Source organism: Pteronotus mesoamericanus, unplaced genomic scaffold, assembly GCF_021234165.1.
Source record: "Pteronotus mesoamericanus isolate MK-2021 breed Mesoamerican mustached bat unplaced genomic scaffold, CSHL_Meso_final contig_182, whole genome shotgun sequence".
Taxonomy (NCBI): domain Eukaryota; kingdom Metazoa; phylum Chordata; class Mammalia; order Chiroptera; family Mormoopidae; genus Pteronotus; species Pteronotus mesoamericanus.
Window position 1 is genome coordinate 30,929,093 of NW_026555078.1, and position 27,432 is coordinate 30,956,524.

The following is a 27,432-nucleotide window of genomic DNA, read 5'->3' on the forward strand; positions in this document are numbered from 1 at the left end:
GCCAGATCTATCAAATTTCCTATCTTAGAGAAGCCCACAGTCTATTGGAGAGACAAATCAGACAACCATTATAAATATTTTACTAAAGTATTCAGCTTCATTTGGTTTTGCTGATTAGACTATAGTGTCAGAATTATCCTCATAGTTATAAGATGACTTCTGGAAGCTCCTGTGTTTCTTCAGACGGTAACGCCATCACTACCTGAGGGAGCAAGGATAAAATGGATGTTGGAGGGCCAACCGCCAAGTGTGTTACCAATGTATGAATTCCCGTTAAGTAGTGTATCCATTCTACAGGGTAGCAAGTGAGACCCAGGGAAGCTCAGGGATTTGGGTAACACTGCTTGACTAGAAGACGGCATGGTTGGTATTCACGTTCTGGGCTTTGGGAGCAGAGTGGCCTGGCTCCATGACCCCGGGAAAAGTCAAGCTGTCGCTAGGGCCACTCTGGCCTGAAAGTGAGAGAAGCTCACGATGGCGCCCAGACTGAGCCTGAATCAGAGCTTCAGCCAAAAAGGGAAGCAGGCCAGCTAAGGACAAGAGAAGGAAGGGAAGAGAGTTAGAGGAGAGCTACTGCCAGGCTCTGGGGTGTGCATGTAACAGCGATGGGTAGTTGCATTTATTACATTGTGTAATTCTTCACACCTCTGTGGAGTAAATGTCATTGCTCATATTTTACAGATGACGAAACCACCACTCAGAAAGTTTAGGTAACTGGCCTAAGACCCCTCCCCACCACTCCCAGGAGGCAAATGAGAAGGGAAGATGGACTCGCAAGCCCCCTGGGCTCAGAGCTCAGGCCCCTGACCACATGCCACAGGACAGCGCCTCACCCGGGGCTCGTGTCCCTGGAAGAGGGTGCCTTGGGACACAAATCCATAAGGCTGGGGTGGGCAGGCTCAGCTCCATCGTAAGAATAAGGGGAACATGCCAACATCTCAAGGAAGCAAACAGGTTTGGCAGTGAAATGTAAAGGCGTGTTGGGTAACAGGCTCAGTGAGGAATGTTTGAAGGCTTGGTGTGGCTTACTGACCTCCCCCAGACACATCTCAGTTTACATTAAAATTACACATTTTGTTCTAAACGTGTAAATAGAAAGCCATGTGGGAAGTTTTCTGCCAACCTCTGGAGGCAAAGAAATAGGGCTGTGGCCAGAAAGCAGTGCTTACTGAAGGAAGTGTTGCTACGTGGAGCCCAGGGAACTTTGGGAGTCAGGCAGTGTCCTGCTTCGGCCAGCGGACGAGAGGGAGGAAGGCCATGTGTCGTGCAGCTAGCATGGGCCAGGGCGTGAAGGAACTGGGAGCAGCAGGGCAATGCTGTGCGCCTCCGGCACCCCTGCGCTGAAGTAAGAGAGGAAGGCCAATGGCATGTGAATGATGTAGCGAAGGAAACAGTATCACGATGCTCAGGTCTCCTCTTTTCTGGTGTTTATTAAATTCCGCCCAGAACACACAGAATGGTGTTGAGAGGTGACCCTGTGATGGGGACTTCCTATCACCACCAGCCTCTGAGGGCACCAGAGGTTCCAAAGGGATCACACGGATTCCCTTCCCAGTCACCCAAAATTCCTCCTGTACATGGTACCTGCAAACACTTTGGATGGATGAAAGAAGATGAAATATCTTCATGCCTCCAAATTAGGGATAAGTTGAAGATCAAGTCAAAGATCAAGCCTAAGTTAACAGGGCCTAAAAGTATAGTTCACCCCTTGGCTGCCATGGGCAGGAACAAAGAGGGTCTCGAAGGTGTTGATGCAGCCGTACCTTAGCATGGGAGTCACTGTTCAGTATCCAGGGAGGTGGTCTGGTCAGAGAATCCAGGGAGAGTCTGAGAATGGGAAACTGTTAAGTCACCTCAAAGCTGAGATAGCCCTATCGCGATAGCAGGCTGTAGAATGGCACGGGCCTCTCACTATTCGCTTAACACTCGGCTACCGTTTGGAGGGCAAACACTGCATCTTCCTCTCTGCTTATGTCTTCTGAGTCTTCTCTTCTTATAAGGACACAAGTCATTGGGTTTAGGGCCCATCTTATTCTAGCATGAACTCATCTTAATTAATTACATCTACAAAGACTCTATTTTCAAATAAGGTCACATCCTGAGGTTCTGGGTAGACATGAATTTTGGGGAGGCAGTATTCAAGCAAGTACAAATACTAAATCTTTTTCAGGGAGATGGAGCAGTTTTGGCACAGGCCCTGCGGGCAGGCAAGAGCTTGGAGTGTTTGGGGCTCGTGTGCCTGAAGTGTGGAGGAATAGAACAGAACCAGGGGATCTTGGAGGAGCAAAGTCAGATCATGGAAGGGAAAGGGAGAGGAATGAGACACCAACAATGAAGACACAAAGAGACCTGAAGGAGCAGAGCCCTTGAGAAGGTGGCCGGCACAGGAGTTCAGGGTTGGCTAGTATTGGGGGGAGGGTTCAGGAGTGGAGAAGGGGAGCATTGTACAGGAGCAGTTTGGTCTGATGGCGAGAAAGAGAGAAATCCTTTCTCATGGCTTCCAGTTTCTCAACGAAATAGGAGATAGCTAAGAGGTGGAGGAACAGGAGCTGGAGTTGGGATTTGAGAAGAAAGCTCATGATGGTTGCCCTGGAGAGCAGAGAACATGCTTACCAGATTGCTCAGTGGTGTCAAGAGCATTTTCAAGGCTTGAAGTTCACTCAGATATGCCCATTCTTCCTTTCCAGCTCAGACCACAGCACCACCTCTATGTGACGGCGACCACCTCCAATTGGTTTCCCTTCTTCCTGTCTTGCTCCTACTCTTAGTCCATTCTCTACGTTGTGGTTGCCCTGGTCACATGGCATCACGCCCCACTTTCAGACACTTCCAACAGTTTCCCATTGCCTTCAAGATGCAACCCAAATTCTTTTTTAAATTTTTTTTAAAGTTTATTTTTCAATTACCATTGGCATACAACGTTATATTAGTTTCAGGTGTAATAACCCAAACTCTTTGATGTGGCTCTGAAAGTCCTTGTTGAGCTGGTCCCTGCTTGCTTTGCAGTTGCATTTCTGGCCACTTTCACTTCAAATTCTGCCTTTCGACCACCAGAATTCCCATAAATTCCTCAAACGTGCTGTACTCTCTCCACTCGAGGGCTTTGCATTGCAACTCCCTCTGCCTGAAACACTTTCTCCTCCTGCCCTGCCTCCTCCCCTGCCTGTCTGGCCAGTTCTCCCGGCTCCACCCTCCCACCTCAGCTTGGTCTCTCCCCCACTGCTCCCCACCCTCAGCTTTTTGTGATGTTTCCCCACTTTGAGTCTGGGTATGTTTCCTCTGTGTTTCCCTTGTTATAGCGGTTACTACATTATGACGGAAGTGCTTCTTTACTTTGATTTGGCCCTCATGAAATAATAACCCCCCTAAAATATCACACCTCTATTTTTCTTATTTCTGACATAGAGTTCAGTAGATACTTTTAAAAAATCTGTTAGAGTTACTGGTTGAATAAATGAAAAGATTGAAATAGTTCCCATCTATCCTGAAGGTCACTCAAAGCTGTAGAGCAGTTGACTCTGCTTCCCCTCGAGGTGGTGCGACTGAGCCGGGTACTGGCCACTCTGCGTGGCCATCGGACTCACTTCTGTTTCATGCTCAGGTTTTCAGGTGGACTTCTGCCTTTCCACTGGAGACTGCAGGAGGCTTTGTGAGGGTTCCCCACAGGACAATCTCCGCCATGCCTTTCTGCCCCTACCCACCTCCTATATCTTCTGCAACCTGTGGCCTCTCTTATTCAGTTACAGGTTATGTTTTTCTTCATAAGTGGTCTTCCAGCTTCTGAAAGCCTTGCAGCAATGTGTGTATTGTAGTCTCTGGGGTCATTTGATTTTGAATTTCCAGAGATTCTTTTTTGAAGCTGCTCTTCAGCGTGAACAACTCTGTCCCAGGTCTGACACTTGTGTGGCACATCCTGCTCTGCCTTCCTGCAGGATCCCAAGGATACACTCCACTCAGGCCCAAGGGTCCAAAAATGGCTCCTCAAAAGACAATAGAAAAGTGGAAGATGCTCTGGTTTGTTTTGTTTATTTCCTATTGCCAGGCCTCCTGATCTTTGTGGAAGCACGCTGATTCCATTGCTCATGCATGCAGGCCCAGGTCCTGGCCAGAACCACTGTGTACCTTAGCCCATTCCACTAATGATGCAATAGTTTCCTTTCTCAGTTCTAGCCTTCATAGCAGGGGAGTTCCCACAAGCTTCCATGTTCTTAGTGGCTAAAATCAGTTCCCTCTTGCCCTTCTGCGCCATGTTCTAATCATGTATTGATTAACATGCTGTAGATATCACATAAACAGACACAATGCATTGACTTTTGCAAGTTCCTATATTGCTAGGGTGGAGGAAATAAAATAATGCTCCCCCAATTTTTGTGTCAACCTCAGCTCCTGTAAATTCTTGTTGGGACAATTCTGCATTACTAATTGGTCCAATTCTTAATGCATACTTACTTTGGTTCAGGAGAAACCATTGGCTCTTGTGTACAGTGGGTTTGTTTTTTTTTAAAGCACAGTTTCATCTCTGTAATTTGAAGTGTGGCAGATAGTGGACTGATGTTCACCATTTAATCCACCCGCCTTCTATACTGCAGAGGCTGGGAAATACAGACTGGGGTTCCAGGTGTGAAAACGGCTCAGCCACGCAGGGGCACTCATGCGGGATTGGGAAGGTGGCCGTGAGACACAGCCCCGTCTCTGGGTTTTTTGCTGGCAGGCACGGTCATGGTGCACATTTAATTTCGCTGTGTCTGATCACTAGCTTCGTATGTGTTGAGAGCAGCAGCAGGTCAGCCATTTGCTGGTGTGGATTCCAGCGGGCATGTAGGTGGTTCCAGCTGGAGCAGAGGCAGGGACTTCCTGACCACGGTGGCTTCCTGAGGGTGGCAGTGGTGTCATGGTTCTGGAGTTTGGGACGGGTACAGCAGCTTCCCATTCCAGCGCAGAGCTTCCCGGTTGTACAAAAGGAGGTTGCAGCTCTGTTGGTGACTGGGTTTTCTGCAGGGCAGTGTTGGGGGCATCCTGGAAAGCATAGCTTAGAGCTTGTCTCTTCAGCCCTCCCAGTAATTCTATGAGCTGTTTTATGCTTTGTAATAAGTCTCTTCCTGCTGAAACTAGAATAAATTCTGTTCATTGCAACAGGACTCTGCCTGATATACCATAAGAATAGTTACTTGCAATATTAAATACAGCTTCTGATTGTAAAGATATTAAGGCAAGAGAATCAACTATCTGTTAGAATGTAGTGGGACATGGAGGATGTAAGCCACCGCCTATGTTGGAACAAAGAAGGTATGTATCCCTGGCTAAACACCTGACCACGAGATTCCCTGTTATGGGAAGCAACTGAGGCATAGCCGCAGCCTCCTGCTGGGAACCGGTTGAATCCTCACTGTTTCTCCCTCCTCCTTCAAGCTTTTCCCAGAAACAAGACCCATAAATCTCCTGGACTTTCTGTCCCCAAATCAGCCATCCCTGATCAGAGGACATTGTCTTGCACCTATGCCCTGGACACCTGGGACAGGTCAGCAGGGTGACTCTCCCTTCCCGGGCATCCGCTACACACCCTGAAAAACCCTTCTGCCCTTTCCCTTGCTATTGCAGTGTCTGCCTGGGCTCAGCCCGTCCGATCACAGTGCCCTGCCTCAAATAAAAGCTCTTAATTGGAACTTCTTGACTCCTGGACCTTTCTTAGTCACCTCAACTATCTAACGCTGTCCAAGGTGAGAGGCAAGATGGGTACTTCTTATTGGCAGCTGCAGCTGTGCAGGAGCTACATCAGGGCTTCTGCCATCTTGGGTGCACGCACAACCTTTTGTGACAATACTACCAATAGGGTTTTGAGGGTTGGGTGAGAGGCAGAGCTTTGGAGACCTTAACTTTCACATTAAACTTGAACTCATCATTATATTTCATCTCCTAAAACTCGACCCTTAAACTGAAATGCCTGTAGGTCGAATTCTCCTGCCACCACCCTTCTGATGACAAAGGGCCTCTCCGTGTTTTCTCCCTGCCGCCTCTCGCAGAGCCTCCCGCCCACAGGTGTCCTTCACCACCATCCACGGCTCACCCACCACACACTCCAGGGGGGCGTGCCGTTGTAAAGAAACAGTGAGACGTAAATGACAAACTAACATTTCAAAGGAGGAATGATAACAAGATCTTCCGCAGAGCAGGCCCCCTGGGAGGAAGGGTCGGCATTCCATTGTGAAAAGCTGGAGGGAGAAGACACAGGCACATGCAGGGAGAGGTTGACAAGAACAGGTCTAGGAGTAGGTAGGTCACTCTTTGTCTATTGGTCCAGGTTCCATTTCTCCACAATTTTTGATTAGGTAGTTCTTGCTCATGGTACAAAATTGAAGGCTAAAAGGGGCACAAAGGGAGGCTTCTGTCACCCCGACGCCAACATGCCTTCCCCCCACGCCCTCAGAGGCCAGCTCTGTGGTGGGCGTCTTCCCCAGCTCATTTTCCCCGTAGGGTGTCTCCGATCCGGGGATTGTGTGGAAGGCTCCAAAATGGTGGGGCAGAGCCCCAGAGGGAAGAGTCTGTGGTGGGGGCAGGGGTGGGACAGGAGCGGGACAACCAGGATCCCAGACCCACCTGGCTTGTGCCTGGCTGAGGGTCTGGTCACACAGCGTGGACAGGACAGCCCGTGGCTGCCCACTCCTGGCTGCTTAACACTCAGGAAACAGCTGGTTCCCTGGCAGGAGGTGGGCCTGTGACTTTTTCTTTCGAGTATTGTCTGTTAGGCTTTATGATGTTGTGGTTTATTTCCACAGCCCTCCCTTCAGCTGCAAATTACAGTGCTTATGGATGAATGTTTATATCGGTCATGTTTCTGTCCTTTAGAATCCAAATATGTGCATCTGAGGCAGGAGACTGTGTTTGTTTTATAAACTGAGTGGAACTGCCAAACACCCTTTACCTAGACTGCGGAAAGTTTCCCTATTAGGAGTTTACACAAGAGAAATCTGTGCCAGAGGAGTGGGGGAGAGGAGCCTCTATAATCCTTTGGCAATTCCAAGTGTGACACAAGATTCTCTTCTTTCTTAGCGTTTCTGTCCTTGTCCCTGATCATTTTAGGGTCTGCTACATCTCATGTTATGAGAATTAGCATCGGCAGCTTTCAAAATGACTTACCAGTTAACCCCTCCAGAAATCTTAAGACATTATTCTTTTCTTCTCGAAATTTCCCATCTCTAAGCCTTCTAATTCTTCAAATTTCCATCTGTAAAGTTAATACAATCCAATAAGAAAATAATGTGCTCTTGAGACGACATGCTCAGAGCCATTTTATCCTGCCCTAAAGCCTGGAAAGTTTGAATTTTCCTTAGGATAAAAAAAGTAAGAAATAATGGAATAATTCACTGTACTGTAACAATTAAATCCAGCAATTTAACATTGTGCATTGGTAAATATAATGCTCCCAATAACCAAAAGTCTCCCATGTATTGACAGACAAAACCAAAGTTATAAATCTAAACCTCCTATTCTGAACCACATTCCTAAATGTAAATAAGCATCCAAGCATGTTGTTACATATCTTTACAGAAGCAATTACAAACAAGCCTTATCGGTCCCTAAGTCACCAACGCACACAACGCTTATCTGCTGTGCCCTCTACTGGATAGAGTACACAAGGCAAGCCGCATTATTTCCAATTAATTTTTGGCATCATCACTCTGCATCTGCTTTAGGAATGCAAAGCATGAAATTCATAGTAGCAGGTTTAATATTCCATTCAGCCAAAATTATTTTGCTACAAGGACTTACCTTTGGTGAAGTATTTCGGATTGGTATTTTTTTGTTTGTATGTTTTTTGGGTTTAAAAAAAAAATACATAGATTGCTTTTCTCCTTCTTGCAACCTACGGTCCAATTTCTCAAGCTGTCACCAAACCCAGTACGTGGCAGGAATAATTTCAAGCTGAGGAAAATGTGTTTAATTTTACATCCTGTAAGAATAATTACTTAGCATAATGCCACTTAAAATGTATTTCTATCTACAAATGCTAATGAAGCTACAAAAATGTGAATCATCTTTGGAAAGAATTAGGGTTTTATGGGTGCTTTGCCTTCCTTCCCTCTTGTCCTGTAGTGACTGCTTGAAGAGAGAAACCCGGACCACAGGAATAATCTGAGATAGATCCTGCTGTCTTGCAACTGGGTGTGAGTCCAGTGGCTTTGCAGGGCATTTAATCCCAGAGACCTCTCCCGAGCCTCCCCGAGACTCTGGAAACAGAGCCTTGGGCTCCCTGGAGATGCCCATGGTCACCCACATCCCACTGGACAGTCACTGGGAGGGGTTCAGGCTCAGGGCCGAAGTGGACCGCCTACCCTAACGCAGCACTGGGGGCAGGCCTGTGGCCTTTGGCCTTAAGCAACTTGTCTCTTTGATCATCGGTGCGCCCAAGTAATAAAGACCCCTGTTGTATCTATTGCTCATCTCGAGGCTTAAGGCAGTCAACAAAGAATGACAAAGAGCAAGAGAAAAAGGAGCGCTTTGCTTTTAAATTTTTTAAAATAAAGAAACCCTGTCATTTTGAAGTAATTTTAGAATTACAGAAAAGTTGTAATAATAGCTGAACTCCTATATACCCTTCTCCCAACTTCCCCTAATTAAATATCTTGCATGACTACAATACAATGATCAAAACCAAGAAACTAATAGTAATACAATACTTTTAGCTACACTATAAACTTTAATCCAGAGTTCACCACGTTTCCACCAGTAGCTTCCTTCTGTTCCAAGATCCAAACCCAGGATCCCACATCCAGGGTCCCATGGGGCATTTGGTTGTCCTGTGTCCTCAGTCTTCTTCAGCCTGGGACACTCCATCTTTCCATGTCTTTCAAGACTTTGACACTTTCCACGGAAGAGCACCGGTCAGGTATTTCGTAGTGTCCCTCAGTTTGGGTGTGTGTGATGTGCTCTCGAGGCTAAGCAGAGGTTATACACTTTTGGCAAGAAGACTACAGAAGCATTGATTCCTTCTCAATGCTTTCTGGGGACCTGCTTTTCCAGCAATGCCATTAAGCAAGGGTGTGTGCTGAGGGACTCAATGAGTCAGGACACCTCTGGGAACTGAGATTTAGGTACCCAGCCTAAGAGCACTTGACATGCTTTTCTTACGTGTACCCTCCTTTCTCTGCTACTGTCGGTGGCAATGGAAGAAGTGAGGACACTCTTTGCTACGCGTAGACAATGAGAAGTGTTGTCGTCCTTGTTTTTCCAGTGCTGTCAAGATCAGCAGGTCAAGCCAGAGGGTTAGAGATGTTGGTGGGCAGAAGGGGTGAGGGGAGAGGAGGACCAAAATGGAAGGGTGGGTAAAGTGGCTGTTCTGTGGCCCAGCGCAGCCCTCTGTGGATTCAGGGGGCTCTAGATAACCAAAGAATGAGATGCAGACATCTCCATGGGTGGGAAACTTGTTAATTTGCATTGAGAGGGTGGTAGCAAACCTTCTCAGTCAGCGTCTGTAATAGCAAGACAGCAGGTTTGGTTTCCTGCATGGGGTAAACCACAGTGGTACAGAGAAACAAAGTCCTTGGGCAGATGTTTAAGACTTGCATTTTGGCTTCCTCCTCCTCTAGAATCTGGAAGCTCCTTAGGGGTCAGGCCCTTGTCTGCTGGTTCCCCTCTCCCTCTGAAAACATAGTACCTGGGCCTGGCTCATTGTAGGAGCTCAAGAAATGTTTATTGCTTAAATGAATAAAAGAAATAAGCAAGTAAATTTATAAAACATATTGATGGACACTCTACTGATCCCTACTCGGAAATTGATGACCCTGTGCCCCAGCATGGGTTTGGAAGCCCAGCAGCAGCCCTGAGTTCAGGACTCCAAGCTTTCCACCCTATGTCATTTCTCGAAGTGCCCAGAGAAGCTGTGTTGGGAGGAGACTATTTTTTAAGAGGTCTCTGGGATCAATGGAATCTATACTGTTTAAGAAAAGATAACAGTCAGATCAAATGTATAGAAGGCAAAAAGTGAGTTTGGGGAGGGGTGGGAAATGGTGATGATGAAGCCTCCTCCCAGCTGGGCCGCACAGTGGGGAGCCCGGCAGGAAGGGGATGGGCGGGCAGTCTTGCTAACGTCCCGGTCCGTGAAGTGGATGTTATGGGTGTGTGTGCCCTCGAGCACCTGTAGGCTGACGTGTTTACCTGATTGGGGGGATTGATTTCTTCATTTGCTCAGTGCTTCTTGTTACTTTCTTATAATTGCCAGGTTTCCACATAATTTAAATAACATAATTGTAATTACCATTGTAATTTAAATTGAATTATATGTTCTCACAGATGCATATTTAGTGAGGACTTTTTTAAACATACAAGAGAGAAGCAAAGCAGCAGGTGGCTCTGAAAATTTCTTTTGCTCAGGTGTGGAAAGCAGATGAGAACTGGTTTCACTGGCATACTAATGGAAACAGCCAGCAGCATGAGCAGTTGTTATGTACCAAGCATTCATTGTTCGATGCTCTTAATATGTATCAACTCATGTCATCCTTACAGATGGACACACAATAACGTAAGTCCGTTCCTTACATCCCTAATCTACAGAAAAAGAAAGTAAGGCCCAAAGATACTTGCCTCAAGTTACCCAGCTAGTAAGTGGCAGAGCTGGGAGTCTAGCACTACCCATTATGCGGTACTTCTGGTGGGATCTAGAAAGGGAAGGCCTGTGCTTTCTAAAAGAGCCTGTAACCTGGGAATGGGAAAGGGGTGGGGGTGCGGAAAGGACTAGGTCTCCGCTCTTGGCTCTTTAAGGGACACAGTGAGTCCCCCAGGCGCACAGCCTTGACCGTGCCCCCTCACGCAGGCAGTGAGGGCTGCGGCCGCCCCCCGCAGGCTCCGGCGTGTCCTGCAGGGGCCCACGCGCTGTGTGGGAGCTTTCAGAAGAACTGAAGGTGCTTGTGAAGGTATTTCTTTCCTCTACCAGCACTATAATGAAAAAGGACCATAGAATCTATCTCTCTTCAAAATGGTAAGCAGTCACGTGTTTCACACGGCAGGGTAAGCACAATTATGGAATCTCATGGTATTGCTTTAAAACAAAGTTCTAGTTTGGTATGATTATTATACAGGTCTACACATTTACCTTGACAAATTAGCCCATGGTAGTCAACAAGTTTAGGCTCTGTAGGTCAATGACTTCATTGTTCACACGGGGACATGTAAAAGGAGAAAAGCATTGTCACACAAATGCTAACCCTGTGAGACAGGTCATCTTCAACAAATGCACACAATGCAGGCAGCATGGCTTGTATCAGGAGTCACCGTCTCATGAGTGACACCAAAGGTAAGGGCCAAATTACTTCTAACTCTGACAGTACATTCAGGAAATTTAGGTGATTTTAGGCCATTGAAGCCATTCAGCAGATATTGAGTGGGGTTAGTTGTTACAATAACAAATTGTTATTGTTATATATTTTTAAAAATCATACTTATAACTCAAGAGCCAAATTTAGAAGCCATTATCACCTAAATACTGAATTTGTAAGGTTCATAATCAGGAAACCAGATATTTAGGTCAGAGGCCTCTGTCCTTCTGGACACTGGTAAAAGTTTTTAACAGAGTGGCTGAACCAAACAGAACCATCATGAACAGCAGCTCTGCACTATTGGGGGTGTCCAGCGTGCGGCCCCTGGGCCATGTGTCACTCAGGATGGCTATGATGTGGCCCAGCACAAAATCATAAATTTACTTAAAACATGATGAGATTTTTTTGTGATTATGTATTGCACTGTATTTAATGTGTGGCCCAAGCCAATTCTTCTTCTTCCAGTGTGGCCCAGAGATGCCAAAAGGTCGGACACCCCTGCAAGTTTAGATGGTCTTGGATTCTAGGAGGAAAAGTCAAATTCCAGCTCAGTGAACATTCCAGTGGAGCTGGGACATATTCCCTTCTGCGAAACAGAAATGCTATAATGCTTTGAACCCTGTTCAGGAGTGGGAAGAATACATCAAGTGCAACAATTATTTATTTGTTTTTCAATTATCGTTGACATACACTATTATATTAATTTCAGGAAGTGCGGCATTTTTCCAAATGAAGCTTTTGGTAGCTGATTCAGCTGGAATGTGATTTATGCTACTAAGTTCCTAGATTTCAAAGTGACTATTTCTTATCACACTAAAATCTTTTAATTTGGATATATACACCTAAGTCCAGGATGAGCAGGAAAATTCTGTCGAAAGCTAGAGATACAACTGGCCCTGTTGAAAACAAAGGGAAAAAAAATCACATTGCAGGGGTTTGGAGGAGGGAAGAAAGAAGTTCAGTGTGTGGCTTTTAAACAATTTCCTATGACATCGTTTCTGATTTCACACACCATTTACCTCTAGAAAAGTTTATCATAATTTTAATATGGCAGCATTATTTGGAGACTTTAATGTAATAAGGTTGACAGTAGAATGTAGCTGGTTTCATTTAACCGTGATGGAAGGGGGAAAGTATACAGACAGAGCCAAGGACGTGCTCTGCCACTGCCTGGCTGTGTGACATTCATCAAGTCGCTTCCTCAGTGAAGGGCTCAGTTTCTTCCTTCATTAAACTAGATTAGTCATGCTAGCTATACTAGATGATCCCTTACTAACCTTTGGGGCATTAACATTCAGTAAAGTTGGTTTAGGTTCTCCTAGGCCAACATATGTCACACATGTATGTATAACTATATGTACATAGTATATGCATTATACATACAACCACATATAAATGAAAAGTGTTGCATGAAACAATAATTATCCTTGTGGCCTCAGATGCATTATATTTTTTTAAGAAAACCTGTTCAATTTGCACTAAATTGATTTAATGACCAAATTTGACAATCACCATAGCTAGGCACAATCTTGTACTTCAAGGACCTGCCACCAAGTGAGTGCAGGTGGCTGCATAATTTGGCGGTTAAAATTTGGATTACTAAAAAAAAAAAAATTATAAAAACTGTGTACATACTAGTCCACATACTGAAGGAATATGCTATAATTTTAGTGAACCATTATGATCCTCTAAATAAAAACAACCACTAAGTATAAGTACTCTTCATCAGCGAACTTGCCTGTTTTAAGCTCTGCATAAATAAACTTTGGTTTTTCATTCTTCAATCAAAGGAACACTAATGTTTTGAGAAATGGTTCATCTTCTCTTTATAAGCAACTCCTTTCAAAGTTTCTGTAGTTTTTGCTAGAGTATTTTAAATGAGACTTTGACTTTTTAAAAGCACTATTAATAATACAACAATGATATAATGCTTCCTTCCACTTTCAAATCTTATTTTGAGGGAAGATGCAGTCCTCACATCCTTTACCCTGTCCTCAAATCCTCAATGGCATGCCAGGTGTTACCAGGATTTCATGTGTCGTAGATGATACCCAAGGGTCTAGGTCCCATCACACCATAATCTAAGGATGAGAAAACAGTCTGTCCTGGATGGTGTGGCTCAGTGGACTGAATGCAAGCCTGTGAACCAAAAAGTCACCAGTTCGATTCCCAATCAGAGCACATGCCCGGGTTGCAGGCTGGGTTCCAGGTTAAGAGCATGTGAGAGGCAACTGATTCAATCACATTGATGTTTCTTTCCTTGTCTTTCTCCCTCCTTTACCCATTCTCTGAAAAATAAATGAATAAAATTTTTAAAAAATTTTAAAAAAGAACAATGCTGGGTCTGATTTCCCAAGAAGTGTTCCCTTTTTCACTTTAATCATTCACACTTTTGCATAAAAGCAACAACCACAAGGATTAGGGACATTTCCAATGGTTCAACCATTGGGAATTTCATTTAGATGAGAAAAATCTCAAAAATATCTTCTTTAAGAGGTCACATTATAAAATAAATCCTTTTCCGGCAATACTTCCAAGTAGAAGATAATTATGGTTTGTATGTATATTAAAAAAAGATATAAGCTCCATATATTAGTTTATAATTTAATAAACTTAAAATATAAAGAGTGTACTCCATCTGTCATACTTCCCTTCCAATACTATTTATACAGATTTATAAAAATTTCTAAACAATTATAAAAGTTAAATCTTAGATTTGGCTTATTTCTATTTATCTTTCATTAAACCTTTATTTAACATTATCCCCATCAAATGGCAACTATGTACAAAAACACTTGAGATCACGTGGATGCTCTGTGAAGTTGGGTCCTTGGGATGGGAACATGGCCCAATTATTCGCCTGTGTCTTTGATTTCTGCCTTGAAACTTCCTCAACCTTATCAACTTGACTTTTCTAAAAGCATCACAATACTCATATTTATACCACTGAAAATTAAGCCTCACCAATAACACTTGGGACTTGTGGAAAAGACCCAGCCAACTCCATACATAAAGGTCAATAATTGTGGGTTTCATGGTTACAGTCTTGGCACCCATACCCCCCTTTCTTTTTTTCCAATATGACACAAGCTAATCTTTCCAGTACATACAATTTCCACCACATATATTACATTGTTGAAAAGCAATTGGATTTTTTTTCCCAGAAAAAAATCCCTTTCTCAAGATATGTTCCTATTGGTTTACTTTCCTATATCCAGGTAAGTGCATCGTGCTCTTCCTGAGGCTATTTTTTATACCATCCATGCTGATCCAAATCAAACAGACCTTTAGAAGGTACTGACAATGACGTCTTCATCGAATATGATTGCTGCTTACAGCTTTAGCTCCCTGTTTGCTCTGTAATGCTGTGCCAAGATCCTGGCCTTTAGATATTCCCAGCATCCTCAGAAACATTACTTACTTGTTTGTGAGTATAAGCCTTACAGTGATTATGCATCCACAACAAAACATGAGGTTGAACAAAGCAGTACGAATCTCTTATTATTTCCTTTACTTACCATGGGACTTCGAACCAGTTAGAACAGAATTTTAAGTAATACCCCACTTTGTGCATTTATAAAACATACCAGAATTAAAACAGAGTAGAAGGATTTGCTGTAACAGGATCCATTTTTTTCCCAACCTTTCGCTATTAACCTTTATCCTTAAAATTAAAAGTACTAACACTGTTAAATTCTGAGGGATATTGGTAGGAACTATGATTAAAGATTCACATTATTTAACTTTTAAAATATAAATTAAAACAACTACTCTTTATGTCCTAGCGCAATGCCTTAAAGAAATCACTAGGGTATCAACAATAAATTTGGCCTTCAAAAGAGGCTTTATTTAAATATCATAAAGGCTAAACGTCATTATTCTATTACCAGCAAATATTAAGAATATGGACAAAAATAACATTCCATAATTTCTATTTGAGGAATTCAAAACAGTACACTAGTACTTGATTCCCTTCTATTTTGGCTGCATTTTGAGTAATAGAATGAAAGAATTTTTTTTAAAAAAATGGGTCCTTTAACAAAACAAAGACAAGAGGAAAGTCAGAATCCAGCGAACCTCCCATCAGCGGGAACAGGGCTGGGAGGTTTGTCAGAGAACACGGAGCCACACCACCCCCTTCCCCGCTTGCCCTGGGGTGTGCCAGCCTCGGGCCGGGCAGCGGGGCACGGCAGCATGCGGGCAGGCAGACAGTGCTGCCGGCTCCTGCTTGTTCCTCAGGCCAAAGTCCAGGCAGAAGTTGGCCTTGTGGGGTTCCTGTCGTCCTGCCAACCCCTGGCACTCCAGGGACACTGCTAGGAAAATGCTGGCCAAATCCCGCATGAGAAGTCACCTCTTCACATTCTCTTCCATGTCAGGGGGCTGGACTAAAGGAAACCCTTCTGTCAGATGTCATGGTGTTTGTTCACTAGCCAAGGAAAAGTAAGAGGAAAAAAAAGAAAGCAACCTTTTAAACCTCACACAATAGAAAGGAAAGGATTCTTCAAAGTAGTTGATCTGGGAATGAAGCCCAACATCCCCAAATCCCAGCTCAAGTTTCCTATGTTTTTTTTAATTTACTGATGGTTTTCAGGAATTTAAATAATTATGATCCTATCTACTTTGGACCATCATATCATTGCTTTCTCAAAGGCAGAGTGGTCCAAAGCCGTTGTTGGACAAATACAGAACAATCTGTGCACCATTTGACAACAGTTGATACAAAAAGCATAGTCTCATATATAGCTCCACTGTACGTGGACCAATTTAAAAAGCCGATATTCTCAAAAAGATGTCTTCATTGGCCACTCTTAAGGCTATAAGTAGGAAATGCTACTTTTAATAAGTAGCCTTTAATAAAGCTACTTTAATAAGTAGCACACCCACATGGGTGTGCAGATGCTCAGATAAAGACTTACATCCATATGCAGGTAGATGTTCAGAAACAAACACGATCATCTGAGGGACGCAATCTCTTTTCTGAACCAATAAAGACAATGCATTGCTAAGGAATGTTTACATGATTTTTATTGTACTTTTTTTAAAGAAAAGTGGAAATCACAACCATACATAATTTCTTTCAAATGGACCAACTTAGACAGTTTATCAATGCTTCCTTAAATTTTTACACCACACCGAACTCCAACAGGTTTTTGTTTTAAGGTGAACCAGGTTTTCGGTTCCTCCCTGTGGAGAAGTTACTTTCAAGTCAGTGAAAGTTCTTGGCCCATGATTAAAAGTCTTTGCCAATTAGTACTCAACAACTTCAATTCATTTTTTTCTGGTTCAAGATGAGTAGGAGCCTAATAAGGCTGTGATAAAAGGGCAAAAGGCACTGAGAGCCAAAAGCGGATTAATGAGCTCCTCCATTTATTTGTCTTCCTAACAGCTGAACTGTTACAACTATTGACACTCTTCAAAAGGTTCCGCTCTGAACCCTGTCCAGGCACTGCAGGCTCCAATGGACATCTTCAAACCCAGAGAATGGAGGGGCAAGAGCTTCCCCTGTGTGGTGCCAAAACCAACAAAGCCCCATGGATCAGGTAATGAAACTTCAGCTTTTCCCCCTTTGAGATTTATTTACTGGCAGCTGACAAGGGGCAAATTCAGCTCGAATTGTGCAGTCAAGGCCCTGTCAAGCTTTTAGAGGCACCCTTGTCTTGAAGCACCTTCATGACTGGCATTTCACTCAAAAGCCCTCGGCCCTGGTCCTTAACAGCTTATGACATCACAAAGGACACTCCAGACAGATGCCTACATGGCATCCTGCAGCATTTTAAAAGAGAATTAGTGGTTTTAATTATGGTCGTAGTATGAAAGGGAACCATGCAAGCTCCACAGGAGACCTTTGATCAGACCCTTTTGCTAGTACAATGCCACGGAACTGTGACTATTCCTGGTAAGGGGCCTTTTCTTGCTGAATGACTCACCAGTGATCTTTGAATGCAGACAAGCTTCTAGCCCTCCCTCTTCATTAGTGAGCATTTCTATACAGGGGCCTATATAGCGCTCGGAGTCTAGGAGCTATACAATTGGGGGGAAAAGAATCCCTACAGATTCGGGCCTCTACTTAGGAAGTGCTGAAGGACTCTGAGTGACTTTATTCATTAAAACAGGTTGCTATTAATTAACTGTCATAATAAAATAAAGAACTATTATTTGCATTTCTTACTATGTTCTCTTTAGTAATATGTATAAAAGATGCTTGTAACAGAAATGAATTTATAGAACGACTTCCCCATTCTCCCCCTCAAATCCCTGACCCCTTTTTTTTTTTTTTTTTGGCAGCAGGCGCATACTAATTATTGGGCCCAGATTTATGAGCCCAAATAGAAGCAAAACATAAATATAAAATTAATTAAAGAATGACAAAATCCTTTTACTTGCCAATCAGTTTATGCAACTGAAAAAAAAGCAAACGAATTAGCTTTATTTTTCAGTGCTTTCAGAGAATTACCTAAGACAATAAAAACCCATTTTTTTTTTCAAAATATCATCCAGTTGGTATTTAGCTTGAAGCACAAGATTATGTAACAACCACAGCTTAAATAAAAAAAGGTTTTCTAACTTGTATTATAACAAGATTCACTCTTTTAAAAAAAGTTCACTTCTGGAAACAGAAAATGTCTTTGGTCTGGTATTAATGTTTGAAGAATTTAACCTACAAAACTGATCCCGATAAGCAGGGCCCTTAAAAAGATTCACAGTCGATATTTTAAGTATATGAATAGAGTCCACTCTCTTTTTAACATCTAATCAAGCAAAATTATTAGCTGAAAGTAGGAGGAAATGTTCAAAAGATTCTCACTGAAATGCTAATGTGGGGACATGGGATAAACAGATTTTGTATAAATAGCACACCTCAGTCACTAAACCCTCATGAGAAGGTACTGCTGCACTGTGTTACTTCTATCTAGGAAGTGACTCTGTCTTCAAGTTTTTAATACAGTTTCCTTTCTTCAAGGAAAAAGTTTTGGACCTCGAAAATTTGGAAGCAGGATGACAAGCAGGTTTTCCACGTTTTGCTGTCTCAGACATTTTTCATATTTCTCAGACTTTGCAGTTCTTTTCTGAGGTGCTTTAGAGCCACTGAAATATCAGCCAGCTGGGGGTCACTGTGCACTTTCTGAGTGTAGAGATGTAAATGTCTGATGGTTTCAGAGAGCAGGGCCTCGGGGTCTGTGCCCCGGTCCCGAAGGTGCAGCATCCGTTCACAGGCGATGGCGTAGTTCTTGTGCCAATTCACTGGGTGTTCCTTTTGTAAATAGACAATCTCCTTATAAAGCTGGAAGACAGCAAAAATGGTATTGTATTGTTATCCATTGATTAAAAAAAAATCAGAAAACACAAATTAAAAATACAAGGAAAAAAAAAAGAAACCCAAGCAGCCTTTAGAAAATGTCTAATCATTGCTAGGTCACGCAGAAAATGCAAGGATGTTACTGTAATTATTACAGTAGCAGGAGGCAAATGTGCTTCATCTAAAACTGCTTCTGGGGTTTTTCAGATGTTGCAGAGGGAACCTAAGACATACTGTGTCAGGACAAAATGCTCTTCCTCCAGAAAGATGTTCTGGGAAAAGGGATTTAGTTCTAATTCATGGAAAGCTATTTACGCAATAGGCAGAAGGCGGAAACTCTAAATTTAGCTGTTGGAGAAAAAAATAGCTTTCTTTAGAAAATTACATGGAAAAAGAACTTGAAGGAATTTAAATTTTGTCCCTTACTTTTACATGAATTTCTCCCTATATTAAAACAACAGTAGTAACAATAACAACATTAAAACAACTTGAACCCTGTGTCGAATGGGCTGGGCGTAATGGAATTTAAGAGATATCCTTAAAACGAGATATTGAAAATCTTCACAGTATTCTGTAATTACCATTTTGATAGTGAAAACTTTGCTCACAGAAATTAGGAATTTTGTTTCTCAACATCAGAGATAGTATTAATTGGACAAACTTAGAATTTTTGATACAGTTTTCTGGTTGAAAAACATGAAAATTTAACCAAAGCACATATCTATCTGCAAAATGGGAGACTACACTTGGTTATTTCGGAACTTCACAGTCTTCTTGGGGACTGCCAAGTTGAAGTCGGAGCCACAGCAACTAGAACTTACCAGCCAACTCCACGAGAGCATGGAACCAGCAAAAGTGCTTTCTCCAGGGACCGTGCTTTTTAATTAGAACTGTGTTGTTCATATCATTCCATTCAAAGGGACCCAATATATTATCTCTTTCCCCAACACCTACTCCAAAGCAGACAAATGCATCTCTAGCTTATTTTTTAAACAGCATCCATGTGAAAAGTTGCACAATCCATGTTTGACATGCCTTTTTGATATTTAATAATCTTTAGTCTTTAAGCTGCCTTTTAAAGCAATTTTCTAAGTTTCCTTCAATCTACAAAACAGGAAAGTCATCTTGTACTTTCATGAACACATTTTCAAATACACTAAAGCTAAGAAGTTAGCCCTCCACCCTTTCAGTTGCTTGGTAAAATATTCTTCCTCTTTCCTTACGGTCTTTTTTTTCTCTACCTGTTGCTTGTCTTCCTGGTCCTCCCTCAACGAGGGATGTGTGGAAAGTGTATGGCACGCTGCCTGGCACAGAGCAGGCGCTCAGGAGCTGTTCTCGTTCTTTACTTCCCCAAGTTTTCAAAATCAAAACTGAGGTTTTGGAGTTCAAAGCCCAGGCCAGCATCTCAATGAGCATTTCTGTAGTGGCTCAAGAGAATGAGAGGCTCTCTCATGACCCTCCTGCTATAGTCTCCAGACATCAGAATAACCCTGCACCCTTTTCTAGAACACTTTGCTACTGATGCATCAACTTATTCTGGATGGTCACATCTTAAGAAGGCAACCATTTCCCCTCACGTGGAATGATATTCCCTTCTGTGTATGTGTTACTGTCGACGATAGTCTTGGTGGACTGTATTCTGTTTATTGGGGAGGTCTTTAAAATTTATCTAATGTATTCCTAAACATAATAGGGGTTCTCTGTGCTCCCCCACTATACCTGAACTTAATGTCCCCTCAGCTTAATGTTCTGTATAAGCTATTATGCAGGATAATGTAAATAATAACAAAAATACATTTTACACCTAGCAAGAATGTTTTTGAACAACCAGTACTGCGGGGTGGATTTGTGTTGACCCATCAAGTATTTGGCCTCATTTATCTTTCAAACAATGTCACCCATCTGGACACACACGCTCAGGAGATACCTATGGACTGCTGCAGATTTCTGTTCACTGAAAAGAGGAAAGCTTACAGGCCCAAAGAGACAATAAACCTACAAATTAGCTTCAGTAGTGGCCTAACAACTGACTTTGGAACAGACTGCTGATGAGAATATGAAATATTAGGAAGTGTCAGATTTCTCCCAACTAAATACTACTTGTTTTTCACAGAATCACAGGGTACCATAGATGAACAGGATATGAGAGAAAATCTATAAAGTTTAAAGCCCATTTTTTTTTTTTTAAAGGAACATTAAGGGCTGGAAAGGTTAATTGACTTATAGTTGACAATTAATGGCGGAGCAAGCCTTGAGCCTGGACCTCCCGACTGCCAGCCAGAACTCTAGCATGCTGCCTTCTATCATCTGTCCCTTGCTGTCCTTCAGTGGGAAGGCACCTCGAGTTGGGCCTTGTCCCTGTGGCTTCCTCCTTATGGGATGTCCTCTCTCCCCGACTCTCACACTACTCTCTGTCTGACTAGCTCCTTCTGATCTTCAAGATCAAACTCCCGTGGCATCTCCTCTGAAGCCTTCTGGCCCTTCCTCACCACTGTCCCTGCATGAGGCTGTGCTCTCTGCTCCCATAGTACCTCTGTAAATGTCTCAGATCACTCACATGAGTGAACTTAACTAAGGGCTTTAGCTTCTGGCTCCCTCTCTAGCCTGCTATCTCCTCGAGAGCAGGGACAATGCTCGATCGTTTCCACCATAGTATTTGCTACAGACTGGCTGCTCAATAAATAGTCTGTGAGTGGTGACTAAGTGCATAAACAGTGAACCAATGATCACAAAAGTCAGAATTAAAATTAGTCCACTGGTTGAACACCATGCCAGCTTGACTCCGCAGCACACAGACCCCCTGGCCGAGTAGGCCCACAGCGGCCTAGAGACAGCAGGAATGCCTTGGGCGCCCCCACACCCAGCTCCAGGGCTCTGTTCTCGCTGGCCTGGGCCAGGGTGCCTGTTTCCCATGTAGCAGGCTCTGGGACTAGCTCTGAAGGCATCTGAAGAGCCCAGTGCTAAGAGTTTGAATGCAAACCTCTGCCTGTACTCCCATTTCCCATCAGGGAGAACGGACTGCGCAAGAGCCTTAGTGTGGCTGGGTCTTAAGGTTTGGCCTCCTGAGACAAAGATACTCTCTAAGCCCTTTTATCTTTCTTGTAAAATCTCAACAAACCATGGCCCTATCATTTTAAGCATAGCAAGGGTCATAACTTTTGCAATAGATGGCAACCTGTCAGAAATTTTTTTAAATAAGGCCATTACATTAGTTTCCCATTACTGTTGTAACCAATCACCACAAACACAGTGGCATAAAACAATATAAATTTATTATTTTATATTTTTGGAGGTCAAAAGTCATAAAATCGAGGGTTTCGTAACACCGGCAGGGCTATGTTCCTTCTGAAGGATCTAGAAGCTGTGTTTCTGCTCTCCCCAGTTTCCAGAGGCTACCTGTGCACCCTAACCTGGGGTCCCCTCCCCCATCTTCCAGGCCAACTGCACAGCATCTTCGAATCTTTCTCTCTGACCTCTGCTTGCATTGTCACATCTCCTCTCCTCTGACTCTAATCCTCCTCCTCCTTCATAAGGACCCTGTGATTACATGGGCCCACCTGCATATGATGCAGGATAGTCTCCCCATCTCAAGATCCTTAACCACACCTGCAAAGCACCCCCTGCCATGAAAGGTCCTATATTCACAAGTTCTGGAGATTGGGACATGGACATCTCTAGGGGGACCATTATTTGGCCAACTACAGCCATTTACTTTAGACATTATTTGTGATTCATATGAGTATTTTTCCACTTACACTGCTTTGTAATGCCAAATAAAACTGGAAACAAATAAAAACTACTGTGGTACACCCTCTTTCCATCCTAATCACCCCCACTCTCCCACCCAATATGTTTATAAATGTGAAAGTATAACATACGTCATATGCGTGATTGTAGAGTTGAGCTTTCACGTTTGTAGGCATATTCACAGTTTCTGCCAGGTTAAAGATGAAGAATGGTGTTTTCATCCTGGAAGGGGGAGACTTCCTTAAAATTATGTTGTCAATTTCAAGTTCAAAGTTAAATCTGCCAGACTTTTCCATTGATAAGGAACACACAAAACCCTTTATTGCATTATTTTTACTTCTCTAATATTCATAGATATCTACTCTGAACCAAGCGTAACCCCTTTTTCCCCCTACTGCCAAGACACTGCTTTCACACTGATTGCCAAATCTTTTAGAAAAAAATGCTTATGTTCATTATCACTATTATACATCATTTTCCCTCCAGATGTGCATTATTATTATGCAAGAGCAGCTGGGAATGGGAAGACCTGCTGAGTTTGTCAGCACATCCCTGAAGGTGCCCATGGCAGTGGCTCACACTGTGAGTGACCGGCTCCTCAGAGGTGGCCGCCCGCTTTGACCACATGAACGAATCCAAATTGTATTCAGCATACCAATTACACCAATACCTGCCCAAATAACAACCCGCTTTCTTCTTTTATGTGATTGCTCCCCCAGCTTTCCCGCATTCAATCACAGTGACGAACTGTGCAAACATATGGTATATCTTTGTTCAGTTCTTCAAAGCAAGTTTTTGTCTCTATAACTAGGCTAAGTTGAAATATGCCATTTTCTAACATTTTCAAAAACACTACTGCATAAATTATAGTATGCCTATTTTTATAATTGTTATTTTGGAGCTATATTTCTTGACAAGTTTTTTAAAAAGCTTCTTTATACTTAAGAGTAAACCCTTTATATACCAGAAGTCAAGTCTCAGTGCAATGCACAGTCCTTGGCCCAGAGCGGGCATCCTTCCTTTGCCACAAGAAGTATGTCTTATGTACATGGTACCCCCCCATCTGTATCATTTATAACTTTTACATGAATATTTAAGGCAAAGTCTGTTAGCATTAGATGCTTTGAGTATTTTTAAATGACAGGAACCTAAAGAGTCAATAGCATCATCACGAAGTGTTACATACAGGAACAACAGAAAAATATAGCATCTGGCACATTACCATTCAAATCTCCTTTAACATATCTGTTGCTCCATTAGTCCGTGAGCAGCTCAAGAACAGGAACTTTGTTGTATTCATATGTATAGTTTCAATGCCTGGCACAATGCCTGGCCTCTAGGAAGTATTCAGTAAGTACTTAAGGAATCAACTAGCACATTACACATGGAGACAGGGTAATTATCAATTTCTCCTCAATTACACTCGCTTTGCTTTAGTTGAGGCAGGAGAGGATAGGAGATACGAGCGTTCCAGAGTCAGACTCCATCCTCGTAGCTGTGTGGCCTTGGACAAGTAGCCTCTCTACCTCCAGTGTGGTCTTTTGTAAAGTGGAGATAATACTAACTCCTTGATAGGTTGTTGTGAGGATGAGATGAGATTATTCATCATAATGATTAGAACACTGCCTCAGACAAAATGATCACCCATAAATGCTTTTCATTATCACCATCCACCCCTACTCCCTAAATGAAAATGCCACAGGCTGCTTCTCTGCCCTGCTAGAAACAGACCACAAACACAAAAGTAAAGATTAGTCACCTTGCTTGCCACATCTCCTCATTGGCCACAGATTCCCAAGAAGATGGATCAAACCTGTAGTTGTAAGAAAACAGTAACATTTTTTTTGCCAGCTGCATTTATTGCAATGGATGCGTAATCTTTGTTTTATAATCTTACAAGGTAAATAAAGTAGACTGGATGTTGAAGTACTAACAGAGATTGAAATAAAAACTTTCCTAGAAAAGTTGGATTGTTAGTATTTGAAGTTTTGGTAAATGTGTTCTTAATCTGCATAATGAGCCCCAGTGCCTCAGGGGAGCAAACAAAGGATTGGTGGGAAGAGGGGGGGCATTTCCGGAGCCAGCCCTTCTAAGAACGGTCAGACAGGCAAAGGGGCTGGGCTGAGGCCTCATCACTCCGAGGACACAGCTAAGAGCCAACGAGCTGGGAAGCAAGGGGATGCGCCTGAAGAGAGGGGACTCTCGGCTTTGCTAAATCATGGCTGGAGCTAGATTCTGCTCAAAGGATGCTGGCTAAACGCTTTACTATTTTTTTCTTTCTCTTAACTAAAATTTCTCTTATGTATCTATTTTGACTGAACAAAGAGAAGGAGTTATGTTGTATACTTGTACTGTCTTCGGCTGTTTACAGAATAGGTTATTTTCTAACCTCTGACAATGGTCTCAGAGTGCTTTGATGTAGACCTACTTATCCATCTCTGCTCGGTGCATAGCAATGTGGTCCATTTGCTCAATCTGATTAAAGAAAAAAACCCTTCATAGCATTTGTCATATGATCTTGCCTGTTGTCCTTGCATTATAAGAAATAATTGTCTAATCTTTAAGTAATTCATATTTTTAAACACAGGCAATGGAGGCACCTTTCTTGGGACAGTATTCATTTTCCATATGGGAGAAAATTGTTTCAAGGAAGACTAATCATGTCTAAAACAACATAACCAGGCTGATGATAAGCAACTGTGAAGAAAAAGTTACTCAAGTCCCCGTCTTCCCTATAGAGAAGTTATCTACCACTCATAAAGAAAGAAAAATATGACAAGTGTATGATGTGGAGACTATCACAGGCAACAGAGTGACTTTTAAAGCTCTGCTGCTGTTAATGAATCTCTTCCACCTTAATAGTATGAGATAGAGGCCGGTGGACAATATGCACCACAAGACTCGCAAGTAGGAGTCCCGTGAATCTAACTATGTGTCCACTCAACCACAGCCTTCCCTTCCCCTTCTATCGCCCCACTGTTCTTCAAACATGAGGACGGGAAATGCATGGTCTTCTTCTCTATTGTGATACTCTGTGGGCTGCAAATGACAATGTTAATAACTAATAAAAATATACAAAAAATTTAAAGGCATCTCAAAATTTAGTGTTTTTTAGGCACACTAATTGCTACACTCTGATGAAAAATATAATTGCTATTCATACCGTCCATATTCTTCTGTCCAGTTATAGATGTTTCTTGTAAGTTTAATCCATTCCTCAGGGTTGAATACAATCTCTGAAGAAACTAATTTGTCACAAGAACCCCATGGCCAAAGTGAATACCTCTTTTTCCAGGTCGGGTCGCCTTCATGAATTCCTATGCAAACGAATGTTTCTTTTCTATTGAAAACAGAAAAAAATACATATGATGTATTTTCACCTTAAAATTCTAAATGTTAAATAAATATAATTCATGCTTGGTCACTTTTGACTCTTGAAACCTTAGTTACCAATGAGCCATTTGCAAACATTTTGGTTTATTTAAATCTATCCCAAATAGACTGTTAGAAGTTAATATGAAAAAACTGTTTAGGGGGCTAGGGAGAAGTAAACAGACATAAATGATAAAAACCTATCTGTTTGTAACATTATAAGAAATCACCTGTGGGACAATAACATTCATGCCATCAGAATCCCAAACGAAGAGAAAAAAATTTAGAGAAGGAAAAATGTTATTTTGGGGAAAGATACACCTTACAGATTCAAGAAACTCAGTGAACCCCAAACAAGTTAAACTCAAAGAAATCCATGCCCATAAACACTGTAATCCAACCCCTGAAATCTAAAGACAAATAATCTTGAAAGCAGCCAAAGAAAAACAACACATTTCTTACACAGAAACAATGATTTAAATGACTTCGAATTTCTCAACAGAAACCATGCAGGTCAAAAGTATGTAAAATAACATTTTTAAGCACACGCTTATTTCAAAGTAACCGCTGAGCTACATAGCCAGCCCTAAATAATAACATTTATAAAGTGCTGGGGGAAGAGAAAAGAATTATCAAGCCTTTATTCCATATCTAGGAATGTCCACCAAAAAGGAAGGTGAAATACATTTTTAGATAAAGGAAAACTAAGAATATCCACTGCTAATAATCTTGCTCTGAAAGAAATACTACGGGAATATATTCAGATGGAAGGGAAATGATACGAGAGGAAAACCTGGAATATCAGGATTGAAGGGGGAGCAACAGATCTGGTAAATATCTAGATTAATATTTTAGATTATTTTTTATCTTAAGTTTTAAAAATATATGCATGACAGTTGAAAATAAAATGATCACATCTGATATGATACATGTGACAACATGATCAAAAGTCAGACAGTTAAAGAGACATAAGGCAGTAAGTTCTCTACATTCCACTTGAAGTACTAAAATATTAATCTTAAATAGACTGTGAAAAGTTAAATATGTATACTGTAATCCCAAGAGCAACCACTAAAAATAATTTACCGAGTGACATAGTAAAAATCCCAATAAATAATTAAAAATGGAATATTTAAAAAAATCAAATTATCTAAAAGAAGGCAGGAAAGGGGAAACAGTGGAATAAAAAATAGAGGGAACAAACAAAAAGCAAATAATAAATGAGAGACATACATCTAAATATTAATATTTATATTAAATGTAAATGATCTAAATATACCAATGAAAAGTAGACATTGTCAGAATGGATAATAAAACAAGATCCCAAGGATATAATATCTATAAGAAACCCACTTTAAATATGACATAGGTGGTTAAAAGCAAAAGGACAAAAAAAAGATACAATATGAAAACACTAATCAAATTTAAAGCAATGAAAAAACCCAGAAAGATTTTTTTATATAAGTACAGAAAAAGGTACAAAAGCAATTCAGTGAAGAAAGGATAATGCTTTCAACAAATAATACTAGGACAATTTGACATTCATATACAAAAGAAACCTCTTGTCCTAACCCCTTTCCCATTACAAAAATTAATTCAAAATGAATCACTGGTCTGAAATCTAAAACATAAAACTATAAAATTCATAGAAGAAAACATGAGGAAATCTTTGTAACCTGGCATTAGGCAAAGAGTATCTAAAATAAG

The 27,432-nt window shown here is 41.9% G+C and overlaps 1 protein-coding gene across 3 annotated transcripts in view; it reads right to left on the minus strand.

The window, feature by feature from the left end:
* Positions 1 to 16,409: 16,409 nt before the first annotated feature.
* The window catches only part of TMEM260 (transmembrane protein 260), a 61,082-nt gene continuing 50,059 nt past the window's right edge, over positions 16,410 to 27,432 (minus strand). For all 3 annotated transcript variants that reach the window (XM_054567514.1, XM_054567513.1, XM_054567515.1), the window contains 4 exons: positions 25,517 to 25,693; positions 24,113 to 24,166; positions 22,485 to 22,575; positions 16,410 to 18,591 (listed from right to left, as the gene is read on the minus strand). In XM_054567514.1, the coding sequence (XP_054423489.1) occupies positions 18,337 to 18,591; positions 22,485 to 22,575; positions 24,113 to 24,166; positions 25,517 to 25,693 (577 nt within the window). In that variant the 3' untranslated portion in view covers positions 16,410 to 18,336. The remainder of the gene's footprint in view (positions 18,592 to 22,484; positions 22,576 to 24,112; positions 24,167 to 25,516; positions 25,694 to 27,432) is intronic.